General features: G+C 45.0%; 1 protein-coding gene across 7 annotated transcripts in view; it reads left to right on the top strand.

Moving 5' to 3' along the window:
- TFB1M (transcription factor B1, mitochondrial) overlaps positions 1-16,539 on the top strand; it is a 179,521-nt gene that overhangs the window by 64,304 nt on the left and 98,678 nt on the right. For all 7 annotated transcript variants that reach the window (XM_056567057.1, XM_056567058.1, XM_056567056.1 and 4 more), the window contains exon 4: positions 4,828-4,936. In XM_056567057.1, the coding sequence (XP_056423032.1) occupies positions 4,828-4,936 (109 nt within the window). The remainder of the gene's footprint in view (positions 1-4,827; positions 4,937-16,539) is intronic.

Genomic DNA, 16,539 nt, shown 5'->3' with positions numbered 1-16,539 from the left:
AATCCTTTCAGTTCTTATGAGCTTCTGAAGTTAAGGTTGTTCTTTTCTGTCTAAGTAATCTCTGATGACACGTGTCTCGGGAAATGCCCAGTTTAGAAGCAAATTCCCATAGCAAACCTCTTCTAAACTGGGCGGTTCCCGAGACACGTGTCATCAGAGATTACTTAGACAGAAAAGAACAACCTAAACTTCAGAAGCTCATAAGTACTGAAAGGATTAAGATTTTTTAATAGAAGTAATTTACAAATCTGTTTAACTTTCTGGAGCCAGTTGATATATAAAAAAAAGTTTTTTCCTGGAATACCCCTTTAATATGGTAAATACCTGGGTGGACATGCAGATACTTTTAAATAAAAATTATATCTGCCAATGGTTTCCATGCAGGAGATATGAAATGCTGGTCCACAAGCAGACATGAGAAAGAGGGTCCAGAGAATAAAAGAAGCAGTGCGACTTGGATATGGGAAACCCGGGCCCTCCCGGGGCAAAAATGAGAACCTGTCATCAGTTTTATGCTGCCCAAACTGCATGCAGTATAAAACTGTTGCAGGCATCACGATCCCTGCATATGATGGATTCCTCGGAAACACTCGATCGCGTGTTATTAGCCGGGAAGCGGGCAGTTCCACAGCCGGCCAAGAGGTCTGTACATTTCTCTGCATAGACTTCTAGCTCGACAACTTTTGACATGTCTGATAGACATGTCAAAAGTTGTCTCTAATAACAGTAATGCTATAGATTTTGTTGTTGCTTCTCATCTTGTGACTTGGAGAGTTTATTGAAATCTGGAGAAAGAGTTGCATGAGACTTCTGGCAAATTTCTCATGGCAAGTCACAGGATCAGAAGCTGCTGGACCATAATATGAGGTACGCTTTAGGCCAGAGATGACCTGACCATTGCAGTTGTTTTTGCTGGCTGCTTACTGGAGTAAGGAGTAAGACCTGGTGTGATCAACAACTTTTGACATTTCTGAGCAACATGTTTAAACTTGTTTTTGATGACAGTAACACTTTTTTTTTAAAAGTATTTATTTAAGTTTTGCAAAAAAACCTGTACAAACACCACTAACCAGGTGGAAAAACAATCAAGACAGACAAACACATGCACCCTTCACAAACATCCATCCCGGCAACCCTAACCCCATCCCACCCCCCCAGGGCCTAAAATCACAGAAAAACCTACTGGGTAGCACCATCTGGAGGATCCGCCGACACATCGAGCAGGAGTCAGGGGGTCCACACTTTATCAAATTTCTTGGGGCACTTGCAAATCACATATAGGGCTTTATACAATGGAACATATCTGTTGACCAAATGTAGCCAACAGGACAACGGGGGGTGGGAGGGGGGGGGGGGAAGCACCACCACCTTACGAGCACAAAACAACAAAAAGCGAAACAGCAAAAGTCTGTGAGAGCTAAAGACTACATCATTAATAACTCCCAGCAAGCAAACCACCGGAGTAAACAGAAAAGGAAACTCTAAATTATCAGCAAGGAATTGCATTACCTCCCTCCAGAAAACAGAAACCACCGGGCACTCCAACACCGCATGCAGAAAAGTACCGACTTCTACAGAGCATTGAAAACATAAGTCAGACGGAGATATACCAATGCGTTTAAGCTTAGCAGGGGTATAATACAACCTCAGATCAGCAGATCCCGGCTACTAACCACTGTAGCATAGTAAGAACCCTCAACCTCCTTCCATTGACTGTCCAATAAATCCGGGATTTCAGCCACCCATTTGTGTAAGGCTATCAAAAAGGGGTTAGGTCCCAGTGTCTGGAGGAGCGTATAAGCTTGAGTGAGAGGTTTGGGCTGGTCCGCAGTGCCCAGAAGAAGCTCCACCTCAGAAAACACAGGTGTAAACTTCAGGGAGCCAAACTGAGCCTGAACCGCGTGTCTCAGCTGGAGCTACTTGAAAAAAGCATCTCCAGGGACACCATAGTGTTCTTTCATATCCGAAAAGGACAAGAATAATTGATCCTCCCCAAACAGATGAAACACAAATTTGACTCCCCGAGGTCCCCAAAAAACCAGCCTCCTGTAACCCATGTAGGTGAGGTAAATGTACATTCCCCCCACATGGGTGCCCTAGGAGAAACCAGCGGTAGTGGAAATTTGCTCGACACCACGGACCACACTTTAGCCACAGTCAGTAAAGGAATAAGAAAAGAAGAACGAGAGTGATACCTGTAGAGCGTATTGATTAGAGCTTCATAGGAACCTACGAGCGCCCCAGCCAGGGCTGTTGTCGAATTCGACAGATCAAGATCGAGCCACCACGCTACATAGACCAGTTGGGAAAATGTGAACTCCTGGTATGCAACCAAAAAAGTGGGGAGTGAATAGATAAAATGTAACTTTTACTATAATTATGTAAATAAAAAGAAGTATCCTGCAATTAAGCAGGGACCAGACCTTTACAACAAATTCAGGACACAGATGAGTCCATGGATATAACGTATCTCATCTGATGTCCTGAGTATTTTAAAAATATATTAAAAAATGCCACCTATATAGTGCGGCCTACAATGACCTCAAAGTACATACTGTCTCAAAATGCAAGATTTCTTGATGATAAATCTCATTCCAAGGTTTCTCAGTGATATGTCTCAATTACAAGGTTTCTAGACGCGTTTCTGCCAAAATATGTCGGCTTCCTCAGGGGAAACCCTTGCAAAGTAACTATCAGAGAACTAAGTCTGTAAATTCATTGGACTTGAAAGAGTGACACCATCAGTAAGAGGAGGGGATATTGACCGGCTTCTCCTTCAGAAGGAAAGTCGGTGGATCTATCCTCTTGATACAGTTGATTCAGCAGGGTTAAATGAACAATTAAATTTTGCCTGCTTCTTATAATTATACACGGTGACGGTGACTAGTAGGTAGTTAGTGAGGGTCTTAGATGGCCCTCCAAGGTAGTGTCACCATCATGAGCTAGGGCAGTTTAGGCATCTGAGGAGGTTGGAGAGCGGGACCGCCCTTTTTAGGGCTGACCATCTTGCCTAGGAATAGAGCCAATAAGTTAGAATAGGGGATTGTAGGTCCCAGTAGGCCCATATTAATCTACCTCCCCTTCTCCCTAGGGCTTCCCAGTCCAACGAGACCATGATAATTTATGAGAATATTTTCTCCCCCCCCCCCTAAATGTATCAGGATGCTTGACATTATAAGCATCGGACCCATATCTGCTTTATAGGGATATATATATATTACATTTGATCTACATTGTTAATGCGTAGTTCTCTGATAGTTACTTTGCAAGGGTTTCCCCTGAGGAAGCCGACATATTTTTGCAGAAACGCGTCTAGAAACCTTGTAATGGAGATATATCACTGAGAAACCTTGGATGGGATACGTTATATCCATGGACTCATCTGTGTCCTGAATTTGTTGTAAAGGTCTGGTCCCTGCTTAATTGCAGGATACTTCTTTTTTATTTACATAATTATAGTAAAAGTTACGTTTTATCTATTCACTCCCCACTTTTTTGGTTGCATACCAGGAGTTCACATTTTATCAGTTAATGACTGGGAGATTGGGTCTTCCTGCTGGACCCTTATTGTGAGCAGTTTTTTGTATACAAGTTGATAATATTTTAAGTGATGGCCAGTCTTGTCATAGGCACCCCAAATCTTGCTGAATGGTTAACTGAGGCTAAGGAGGTGTTCTCGGAGAGGGCATTTTCTCAGCCAAAATTTACTCTGTCATTAAAAGTTGCCCTTAAAGATCTTGTCACCTGCTACAAACAATACGCCATTTCTTTTTGGGAGGTGCAGGGGTTTGAAAATTATATAAAACACAACATAGTACCGAGAGGTTTGAGAATTCCAATACTCCCAGCAGCTAGACTGCGGACTCCGGCGCTATTGAAAAAGTGGGAGCAGGAAGCCACAAACACCTCCCTTAGGTTCCTGCACATACTCCTAGAGTAGGAAAGGGCAAATCTAGCTGTGGCAGAAGTGAAATTAAAAGAACAAAAAGAAATAGTTCTCAAGTTCAAAGACAATCCAGATTTTGTAACTAAGTAAATCCAGACTCAGGGTATCATTGAAAGATTTCAATATCAACTTAAAGAAAGGAAGCATTTTCATTTTGTCAGAGACCTACAGAAGTTTAGAGAAAATAGAGCTTATAGTGTTCTTGATAAAAACCCCTGGTGTACGTGAGACAGATACTGAAATATCTTCATCGGACACTGACCCAGGGGATAGTGACAGAACTACTGGAAGGGGAGGTAGAGGGAGAGGAAACTATCGTGGTAGAAGAAATAGAGAGGGTCGGAAGAGGGGCAATCCGAATAGAAACCATTTTAATAATCAAGAATGGAACGGTGCATCCTTCTCCTCACAGCCTCCCTCTTCCTCTCCTTTTTTAGGGAACAGGGACCCATACCCCACACGGACAAGGGAGGTATGCCACAAATGAAATGTGATGATGAAAACTCATTGAGAGTGGTTAATTTGTCCCATTGTCCAATTTCTGATATTCAGATGCGGATCCTTAGTCAGGGTCTTTCCTGTGTCCCAACTACCCAATTCGATGCATTTAACTGGACCAAAGATCTCCACTTATTTATTAGGAAACTGAAGTGTAAGAAGTTTTTTAAGCAAAAAAGTCAGGAGGGAATGCATGGAATTGGATATTGGCATCAATGAACTTCCTGCCATTAGGAATTTAACATCGCTTCTGGATGATAATGAACACTCTAGAAGTGAAGGACCCTTTTACTTCCCTTAAACAACCATCTAAAACCTAAACAACCATCTAAACAACAACAAGAGCAATGTGGTCTAATTTTCTCAAATTGTTAATTTTACAGATGTTAAATGAAGCATCAATGGGAAAAGTACGCATTGTTCATGGTGATATTCTCACATACAGAATGGACCGAGCATTTCCCAATCATCTGCAGAAAGCATGGGAAGATGGTAAGCCTTATTTATTTCAAAAGAAATTGTACAGTTTTAGTTTTGGTGGAATGAATAAATGCAGGTAATGAGAGGTAATACATTTATAACAAGCTCATAACATGGTTACATAGTTGATAAGGTTGAAAAAAAGACAAGTCCATCTAGTTCAACATATAGCCCTACTGTGTTGATCCAGAGAGGCATAAACCCTTATGATGCATATGACAATTCTCACTGCTCTTACAGTAAAGGATCCAAGTCTTTGAAGATGGTGAAACCTTCTTTTCTCTAGATGTAGAGGAGGCTCCCTTGTTATGGTTACAAGCTTAGGTATAAAAATATCACTAGAAAGATCTCTGTACTGGAAATTCATATATTTATACATTATGATCAAAGAGGCAAAACTATGTGCTTGTCATGAGCATCAATTACTTTATATTTATCTATATTAAACTTCATTTGTCATGTCTTTGTCCAAGCATCCATCTTCCTCGGATCCCTCTGTAATATTATATTATCCTGTGGTGCTCACTAGAGATGAGCAAATCGAAGTTGACAAACCCGAATTCGTTACGAATTTCATGAAAAATTCGATTCCCAACGAATGCGAATATCGCCGCGATTCGATCGCGCGAATCGCTTCATTAAACTCCATTTTACAGCGTTCCAGGCTATTGGAGACCTAAGATGGCGGATCCACATGTGAGTACATGGGGCAGGGGATTATGGGAGGGCGGGAAACAGCGGCGGGAATGAAGGTAGGTGGGCTGACCCTGAATCACATGTGAGATGCAGCCTATCAGTGTTCACTGACCCCTGTGATGTCACAGCCCCTATATAATCGGTGGCCATCTTGCCTCTCTTTTTCATCTATGCACTCAGATGGATAGTACGGGACTGTGTGTGTGTGTGAATAGCTCATACCACAGCGTTACACTGCAACTGCTAGTCACATCAGCATTAGGGAAAGACAGGAGTGCAGAGTGATCATTGATAGCTAAACCTCCTATTCATGTTATTGTGCATTGCAGCAGAGAGGGGCAGATAGCTGTCAGCTGCCTCCTACAGATCTCCAAGCTGCCTGAACTTTCTGAAGCATCTTATCTCCTCATTTTTCAGCCCAATTGAGTTAATTTTTTTGCTCCACAAATCTTCTGCTGCTCAGAATTGTGTGACAGAGTGCAATTTAGGGTTTAATCCCTGGATTTTTTTTTTTGTGGTGCTGCACTGTTGGGTCCTGCTGCTGTTCAGAAATACGTGATTTTTCAGTGGACTGTAGTGCATTTGTACCATTTTGTACCTGTTAATCTGTCAAGGGGCTACATACTGTGCAAGTCCAAACAATAGTATTCACCGGCTGTTTTTTTTTTTTTTTATTAAATAGTTTTTTCTGCGTATAGTTACGCATATATAACTGCCCTCATCAGTTCATACCGCATAGGTACATCCAAGTATTGTACCATTTAGTACCTGTTAAGCTGTCAAGGTGCTCCATACCGTCAAAGTCCAAACAATAGTATCCACCGGCTGGTGTTTTACAAAAATACTGAGTTTTTTCTGCTAATAGTTAGACATATTAATGCCCTCATCAGTGCATACCGCATACGTACATCCAAGTATTGTACCATTTACTACCTGTTAATCTGTCAAGGTGCTCCATACCGTCAAAGTCCAAACAATAGTATCCACCGGCTGGTGTTTTACAAAAATACAGAGTTTTTTCTGCATATAGTTATGCATATTACTGCCCTCATCAGTGCATACCGCATAGGTACATCCAAGTATTGTACCATTTAGTACCTGTTAAGCTGTCAAGGTGCTCCATACCGTCAAAGTCCAAACAATAGTATCCACCGGCTGGTGTTTTACAAAAATACAGAGTTTTTTCTGCGTATAGTTACGCATATTACTGCCCTCATCAGTGCATACCACATACACACATCCAAGTATTGTACCATCTAGTACCTGTTAATCTGTCAAGGGCCTACATACTGTGAAAGGACAGCCGTAAGTAATCACCTGCTGCTGTTCTAGACAAATACTGTTTAAAGAGTAGTGTAGCGTATTGTAATACCCTCATAAACACACTAAGTATGTCAGGCAGAGAAGTGCCAGGATGTGCACAGAGGAGTGGCAGAGGCCTAAATACTTCAGGCAGAGTTGGTAGCAGACTTGGGGCGAGTGGCAGCAGGAGTTGCAGCGAGAGGCCTGAGCTCCCGTTATCAGCCAGCGGTCATGTCTCCACCAGCAACCCATCTGCCGTCGTGGATTGGTTAACACGCTCATCCATATCATCACAAGTGACATCTGACACCCCCAGTCAACAGTCGGTGGGTTCCTCAGACACACCCTCAGTTGGCATGGCCCGGGAGCAGTCCCTGTCCTCCCATTGCCTTTGTCCTATGCTGTTTCCTCTCCTAGAGAAGTATCTTATGCTGTGGGTTCAGCTCCACTATTTACTGAGGACGACCTAATAGAGGACAGTCAGCAGCTACTGGACAGCCAAGAAGGGGAGGAGACGTGCGCCGCTTGCTCTGCTAGGCGGCCAAGTAGTGATGCCGAGAGTGACGTGGGAGGTGGTGTTGCAAGTTTTCAGGGTCCTGAAGCAGACACTGTTGGGGAACCTGAGGAGGACATCAGTGACGTGCACACAACTGTTGATGATGATGAAGCCAATCGCAATTGGGAGCCGGGTGCAGAAGGGGCTTCATCATCATCAGGAGAAGAGAGTTGCAGGTTGCCTTTGAGGCAGCAAGGTGATAGCACGGTTGGCAGTCAGCGTGGTGGCAGTAGTGGAAATTCAGGAGCCAAACGTGCCCGGGGGAGACCACCTGCTTCGCGGCAGCCTACCTTTCCGGGAGGTAGTGGAAAAGGGGTTCCTGGAGACGGCACCAGTAGCAGTCAATTAGTGCGGACTGCGTGTGGGAAAATCAGCTACTCGGCGGTGTGGAAGTTTTTCATAAGGCATCCGGAGGAGGTTCGCGTAGCCACATGCAAGATCTGTCGGCAGAAGGTGAAGCATGGCCAGGGTCCCAATGTCGGCGCCACGGCCCTGCGTCAACACATGCTTCGCCACCATAAAGTGGCCTGGGAGAACCCTGGCTCCGATGTAGTGGTCCAGCCTGCTGCATCACCCAGCCATCCCCTCCCTCCTTCATCCAGCCAAGGCTCCACCACCTCAGCCGAAGGGAGCTGTGTGTCAAATCCCTCCTTCTGTCGCTCCTGCTTCTCCCGCATTTAGTCAGCCATTCCGCCAACAATCCATCAGCGAAGCCATGTCCAAGAGACAACAGTATGCGCCCACTCATCCAACGGCGCAGAAGTTGAATGTGCTCCTGTCCAAGTTGCTGGTGTTGCAGTCCCTCCCTTTTCAAGTGGTGGACTCTGCACCTTTCAGAGAATTGATGGCTTGTGCCAAGCCGAGGTGGAGAGTCCCAAGCCGTCATTTCTTTGCGAAGAAGGCAGTACCAGCCCTGCATAAGTTTGTACAAGAGAAGGTGGGCCAGTCCTTGAGCCTGTCGGTGTGTTCAAAAGTGCACGGCAGCGCCGATGTGTGGAGCTGTAACTACAGGCAGGGACAATACTTACCCACTGGGTAAATGTGGTTCCTGCACAGCCACAACAGCTACTTGGACAGGTCACACCGCTTCCTCCTCCATGCTCTCGCTCCCAGGTAGTTGGTCCTGTTACAGTGTGCGACGCCGCCTCCTCATCCTCCACCGTGTCCTCGGCCTCCACTGCACTTCCAAATCTCGGTGGCCCTTCATCGTACCATGTGTGTAGGGCACGGCGGTGTCAAGCTGTTCTTCACATGGTTTGCCTTGGCGAACGGAGTCACACAGGGGAGGAACTGCTAAAGTTCATTCGTAAAGAAATCCGAGTATGGCTTACTCCACGAAATCTGGAAATGGGAACCGTGGTGACCGACAACGGGAAGAACATGGTGTCCGCGCTTCGACAAGAAAGTGTGAAACATGCGCCCTGTTGAATACGTGTTGAATCTGGTTGTCAAGCACTTCCTAAAGTCTTCCTCACCCCATTTGCAAAACATCCTGAAAATGGCAAGGAAACTGTGCATGCACTTCAGCCACTCGTACACCGCCAAGCACACCTTCCTTGAGCTGCAGCGTCAGAACGGTATCCCACAACATAGTTTTATTTGTGACGTTGCCACACGTTGGAATTCCACCTTCCATATGTTGGACAGACTATACGAACAAAGAAAAGCCATCACCGATTTCTTGATGATCCAAGCAGATAGGAGTACTCCCCTGTGTAACTTCAATGTGAACCAGTGGCAGCTCATACGTGACACCTGCCGTTTGCTGAGGCCCTTTGAGGAAGCCACATTATTTGTGAGTCGCCTGGATTACGCCATGAACGACGTAATTCCACTCCTACATTTCCTACAACAGATGATTGAAACCATGGCTGGTCACGACAATGGAGATATTGCGCCTACATCTCAAGGCTACATGAGCCCTGTGAGGGCTGAACTGGAGGAGGAGGATGATGAGGGACAGAGCGGAGCACAGTTTAGGTTGGATGAGATGGCCGGTGTTTCTAGTCTTCGGACAGGAGAGGAGGAGCAGGGGCAGCCAGATTAGCTGGAAGGTTATGAGGAAGTTGAGACAGAGGACCCAGACACACCGTGGCAGTATGCAGTGGAGATGGAGGCAGGTAGTCCCTCCGAGTCACTGGCGCAAATGGCACGATGCATGCTCAGTTGCTTGCGTAGTGACAAATTTGTCAAAATTCGTCAGCGTGATGACTTCTGGTTCTCCACCTTATTAGACCCTCGCTACCGTCCCAAAATGCGGGCCTTTTTTACACCCACTGAGAGGGAGGACAAACTGACCTACTACAGAGAGATTCTACGTAGTCTGTTGGCTGATGCCTATCGGCCACATGGTCCATCCACTCGCAGGTCTGACTCGGGGGGGCCCTCTGTGCTCACCTTCCACTGCCATGGCTGCTGGGGGGGGGGGGGGGTGGCAGGAGCAGTACCAGCTCAATCAGCAGCAGCCTGAGTCTACAGTTACTGATGAGTAGCTTTCTTCATCCGCATAGTGAAGCAACTCATCAGCAGCAGGTAGACATGGAGCAGGACCTGAACCAGCAGGTGGTGGCATACCTTGACATGGCCATGCCAACAACCATTGAAGATCTGCTGGACTTCTGGGCAGCCAAACTTGATTTATGGCCACAACTAGCAGAGTTTGCCCTGGAAAAGTTGTCCTGCCCGGCCAGTAGTGTGCCATCAGAGCGGGTGTTTAGTGCGGCCGGGGCCATAGTCACCCCAAGGCGAACTCATCTGTCCACTAAAAATGTGGAGAGACTGACGTTTGTCAAGATGAATCAGGGATGGATCAGCCAGGATTTCCAGCCACCAATGCCAGATGCCTCAGAGTAGATTGACCATGCTGCTACACCAACATTTCCCAATTATGGTTGGTTATGAAACCCTCTTGGGTTATCAATTAGGGTTATGAAACCCTCTTTGGTACTGCGATTGCCTGCTTCTGGCTCATCCTGTGTCTTTCAGGAACTACTATTCTCACTGATGCTTGGGCCTTTAATTTTTGGATGTTTAGCAGTAGCTAAATATATGCTTAATGCAAATGTCAACATTGATCTTTAAATGTAAGGAGTTATGAAACCCTCTTGGGTACTGCGAATGCCTTCTCCATACTCATTCTGTGTCTTTCAGGAACTACTTGCCTCCCTGCCCTCAGGCCTTGGGCCTTCAATTTTTGGATGTTTAGCATTAGCTAAATACATGCTTAATGCAAATTTCAACATTCATCTTTAAATGTAAGGGGATGGTTATGAAACCCTCTTGGGTACTGCGAATGACTGCTCCTGACTCATTCTGTGTCTTTCGGGAACTACCTGCCTCCCCGATGCCTCAGGCCTTGGGCCTTCAATTTTTGGATGTTTTGCAGTAGCTAAATACATGCTTAATGCAAATTTCAACATTGATCTTTAAATGTAAGGGGTTGGTTATGAAACCCTCTTGGGTACTGCTCCTGACTCATTCTGTGTCTTTCAGGAAATAATTACCTCCCCGATGCCTCAGGCCTTGCGCCTTCAATTTTTGGAAGTTTAGCAGTAGCTAATACATGCTTAATGCAAATTTCAACTATGATCTTAAAATTCTCGGCGCTCTGCTAGGGTCTTCTCCTACCCCTCCGAGGGCCGATCCGAGGACCTCACTAAACCATCCAATCGGTAGTAGAGACATGCGGTGTGTACAAAGGGCAGGGACTTAATGAACCCGAGCTTATGACCCGCGTTTAGTTGTGATTCTTCTTTCCTGGCAAATAATTGCAATCCCTGATCCCTATCGCGAACGGGGTTCAGCGGGTTACCCGCACCTGTCGGTGAAAGATAGACACACGCTGGTCCGTTCAGTGTAGCGCGCGTGCAGCCTCGGACATCTGAGGTCATAACACACCTGTTATTGCTCGATATTGCGAGTGATCATGCAATGTAAGGGGTTATTAAAGCTTCTTGGGTACTGCTGATGCCTACTCCTGACTGCTCCTGTGTCTTTCAGGAACTATTTGACTTCATGATGCTTCTGGGCTTGGGCCTTTAATTTTAGGATTTTTGAAATACATACATACATGCTTAATATAAATTTCAACATTTATGGTGGAATGTATGGGGTTATTAAACACTCTTGGGTAGTGTTTTTCTCAAATTTTCTGATAATTATCACAGTAATAAACTTGAATTTTCCACAATAATAACCATTACACCATTGAACGATTGTTGCGTGTGATTTTTTTAAGTATAATTAAATTAAAAAAAATACGCAGAGGGATGAACTCTGCTTCTTTATTTCATAAAAAATTATTTTATAGAAGAATGTCTTTTGGTGGTCCACCGTCCTGCATTATAGGAGAGTCTTCTGGACTCTTGGATATGCGCTTGTTCTTAAACAAAGGTACAAAAAACAAAAATGGCCAGTCAGGGCTATGGAGACGTTGTGCCTACATCTGACGGCCACATGAGCCCTGTGGGTGCTTGTGAGATTAGGTCCTTTGTACCCACACAGCGGGGTCCGGGACACAAATTTTGATTTAAAGGGGTACTCCGGTGCTTACACATCTTATCCCCTATCTAAAGGTTAGGGGATAAGATGCCTGATCGCGGGAGTCCCGCAGCTGTCACGCCCACTCCCGTAGGCTTGCATTGAGGGGCGGAGCGTGACTTTACACGGGGGCGGAGGCGTGATGTCACACGCCGCCGGCCCTGCGGTCGACCATAATCAGACCCGGAGTGAACACGCTCCGGGCACTGATTACAAACGGGGTGCCGCATGCATGATCCCGGGCGTCCCCAGCTGCGAAACTCCTGCGATCAGGCATCTTATCCCCTATCCTTTGGAGATGTGTAAGCACCGGAGTACCCCTTTAAATTTCCCCCAAAAAAATCACACATTTCAATGGTCTCCTCATGCTGCAGCCTGGTGCTGTCGGCTGCGTCATTCTGGTAATATATAGAGAGCACTCGCTATATGGTCTCCTCATGCTGACAACATGTCCATGCTGTGTCATTCAGCCACTATATGGTGTCCTCATGCTGCCAACACCTCCACGCTGTGCCATTCAGCCACTATATGGTGTCCTCATGCTGCCAACACCTCCACGCTGTGCTATTCAGCCACTATATGGTGTCCTCATGCTGCCAACACCTCCACGCTGTGTCATTCAGTCACTATATGGTCTCCTGACACTGGTGCCACCACCAGGCTCTGTAATTTTGCTGCTGTGCGGCAGTGATTCTAAAAGCGATGCCGGAAATCTGCATGTTATTCTGAATAACAGTATTATTTCACTAACCCAGCACACTCCATATGCGTTTTAGAACACAGCAAAGTGTTCTATACCCCTATAGAGGCTGTATGTAGGCTAGAAATAGCCTTTTTTAATATAAATTTGCCGCGGAAAAATTCGGAACAAAAGAAACTTTATCGGAAAATTCGGCGAATCGGCCAAATCGAATTTTTGAAAAGTTCGCTCATCTCTAGTGCTCACCTTACCCAGTTTAGTGTCATCTGCATATGTAGAAATTCTACTCTGTAACCCTTCTACAAGGTCATTAATAAACATATTGAAAAGAAGTGGGCACAGTAATGACCTCTGTCGTACCCAACTTTTAACTATCACCCAAAGAGAGCAAGTGCCATTGATCCCCACCTTCTGCTCTCTATTACTGGGCTAGTTACAAAACACATTTAGCAATAACTTACTATAGTCCCACCTCCCAGTTTTAGTAAGTGTACACCTAGAGCTTTTTTCACAGATTACTAGTGTAAACATGTTCAATTTCAAAATTGGCACCTAAATAGCTAACAGGGAGGTTTTCTTCTCCTCCCAGCTGCTCTCTACTTTATTGCGCTTTGCCATAAGACAGACCTTCCCTTGCATCTTCATAGTAGCCATCTTCAGAGACAAGACCCAGTGTAATGTAATTCTATGGCGCTGGGTCTCATCACTGGAGATGGGTTTGAGGGAGGTAAGTCATTTTTGAAAAGAGCACTAGAGCGGCACTTTAATCACATCGGTTTTGTTCTCCTGTTTCTAATACATTTATTCCTATTGAGCATTGTTTCCCAAATGTGTTTTTTAAGATGCCTGATACATTGACCATAATTATATCACCTGTGAAAGACTAAGGAAATCCTGAAAACATGACCTGTTGGGGGTACTTGAGGACCGCAGTTGGAAAAAATGTAGCATGTAACTCATAGTAATGCAGCACAAAAGTGTAAAATAGATATAGTACATGCCATTTTGGGCTCATTTCACACCGTGTCTAACATTGTCTCACTAGGTGTACAGAGATATGTGATATAAAAATAATTACGGGTGAGAATAAAAATAATAATGAAAATGAAAACAGAATGTAAAAACAGAAATAGGATGATGTAGGAACATATACAGTTAATAAGAAAAATGAATGGGTGACTTAAAAGTTAGGCTGCTTTCACACTATGAAGTTCACCCGTTAATTAACGTATGTTATTATGTATTGTTAACGGACATTTAATAACGGGTGAAGTAACGGATGCTAACGGCTGAATAATGTCTGTCCAAATAACGGGCATATTCATCCGTTAAGACCCGTTATAACATCTGTCATGTACGGACGTTTTAACACCTTTGCCTACAGACTCCCACAGCCAGGACTACTACTACTCCCATATTGGAACAGACTTGTTTCCATGATGGGAGAAGTAGTTCCCCAGCTGTGGGAGTCTGCTGGTGGCTGGGGAGGTTACATTAGTGTTCGTACAGACTCTGTTCCATGATGGGGGTTGTAGTACAGGGGCTGAGGGATTGATCGCACCAGGTCTCACTTCTGACACCCGATCCGATCAGAAGTTATTAAGCAGGGGAGCGGGCGGCATGCTCCGCAACTCTGCGATGTACACAATGTATTTTCTACTTTCATTTTTAAATTCCCCGCGGGGAGCCCTGAATGGCCGGTACAGAGTAGCCATTCAGGGATCCCAGCGAGGTTTTTAAAATGGACAATGTAAGGGGATATATGTATATTAAAACTGTTGTGGGGGGGGCATAGAGCGCTATATATCTAGCGCCCCAGCGCATTAATAAAAATATGACCCCTGCCAGCGCATTAATAAAAATATGACCCCACCAGCGCATTAATAAAATATGACCCTCGCCAGCGCATTAATAAAAATATGACCCTCACCAGCGCATTTATATGTGTGTGTGTTTATATATATATATATATATATATATATATATATATACCCCCACCAGCGCATAATGTGACCCCGTCGGTGCATTTATATGTATACATCTATACCCCCGCCAGCACATTTATATGTATATATCTATACCCCCCGCCAGCGCATACTGTGACCCTGCCGGCGCATTTGTCTTAATTTTCCATTGCAGCGTTATATGTGAATGGTATATCTATCAGAACGAATCCAGCAGCCGCCGGCCATATAATCCTGATAGGTATACTATTCATTCATAGTGCTGGCGGCTGCATATGTATATAGATGTGCTGGGGGGGCAGACATATAGCGTTATCTGCCCCCCACGGCGCTTCTATATACATAAGCAGCCACCGCGCTATGAATGAATAGTATATCTGTCAGCATCATCAGCCGGGCGGCTGCTGGATGCACTGCTGACAGACATCACATATAGCGCTGCACAAATGCGCTATATGTGACAAGTAAATCTGTCAGCAGCGCATCCAGCAGCCGCCCGGCCGATGATGCTGACAGATATACTGTTCATTCATAGCGCGGCGGCTGCATATGTATATAGAATGCGCCGGCGGCGTCACATTATGCGCTGGCAGGTGTATAGATGTATACATATAAATGCGCCGGCGGGGTCACATTATGTGCTGGCGGGGGGTATAGATATATATAAATGCGCTGGTGGGGGTCATAATTTTATTAATGCGCTGGCCAGGGTATATATTTTTATTAATGCGCTGGCGGGAGGAATATTATTAATGCGCTGGGGGCTAGATATATAGCGCTCTATGCCCCCCCCCCGGAGTACTATATACCTTGCCCCCCCCCAACACTTTTAATATACATATGTCCCCTCACATTGTCCATTTTAAAAACCCCGCTGGGATCCCTGAATGGCTCCTCAGCACCGGCCATTCAGGGCTCCCAGCGGGGAATTTAAAAATGAAAGTGAAAAATACATTGTGATCGAAGGGTTGCGGAGCATGCCGCCCGCTCCCCTGCGTAATAACTTCTGATCGCATCGGGTGTCAGAAGTGAGAACCGGTGCAATCAATCCCTCAGCCACTGTACTACAACCCCCATCATGGAACAGAGTCTGTTCTATGATGGGGGTAGTAGTACAAACACTAATGTAACCTCCCCAGCCACCCGCAGACTCTCGCAGGTTGGAATTACTACTCCCATCATGGAAACAAGTTTGTTCCATGATGGGAGTAGTAGTAGTCCCTCAGCACTGCAGGAGTCTGCTGATGTCACATCTTCTGAGCATGCTCAGTAAAAATAGCGTCAGTTATAATAACGGGCATTAACGGGGGTATTTACTAACGTCTGTTGGCCATAGACTTCAATGTTAAAAATAACATCAGTTAATTTACCAGTTTCTTGTGACGGGCGAAAAATTTGTGCATGTCACGTTATTTCTACCATCACAACTAACGTCTGTTAGTCATGACGGGCTATAACGGTTGATAACGATTAAACGAAGAAAAAAAACATTGACTTGAATGGGGTTGTTTAACGGGAGTTAATAATTATTTTTCACACATACGTTTATTAACGGGTGAACTTCATAGTGTGACAGCAGCCTTAAAAACTTATATCCTCAAAACAATTTATTAAGTAATTAGTAAAATTGATACATGGGCAAACCACAGGGCCCTTGTGGTTGTCCTGTAACAATAAGATGTTAAAAGTTATACGCTAAAAAATAGCTCACTACAGTGACCACTTAACCTCTTTGGGACCAAGGGCGTACCTGTATGCCCTGGTCCCGCTCCCCTGCTATGACGCAGGGTCATGGGCTGACCCAGCGTCATAGCCGGTTGGTCCTGGCAGCTATCAGCCGCCAGGACCTGTGTCTAAT

This window comes from Hyla sarda, chromosome 3 (assembly GCF_029499605.1).
Source record: "Hyla sarda isolate aHylSar1 chromosome 3, aHylSar1.hap1, whole genome shotgun sequence".
Taxonomy (NCBI): Eukaryota; Metazoa; Chordata; class Amphibia; order Anura; family Hylidae; genus Hyla; species Hyla sarda.
The sequence above is the reverse complement of the archived record's forward strand: the minus strand, read 5'-3'. Positions and strand labels throughout refer to the sequence as shown.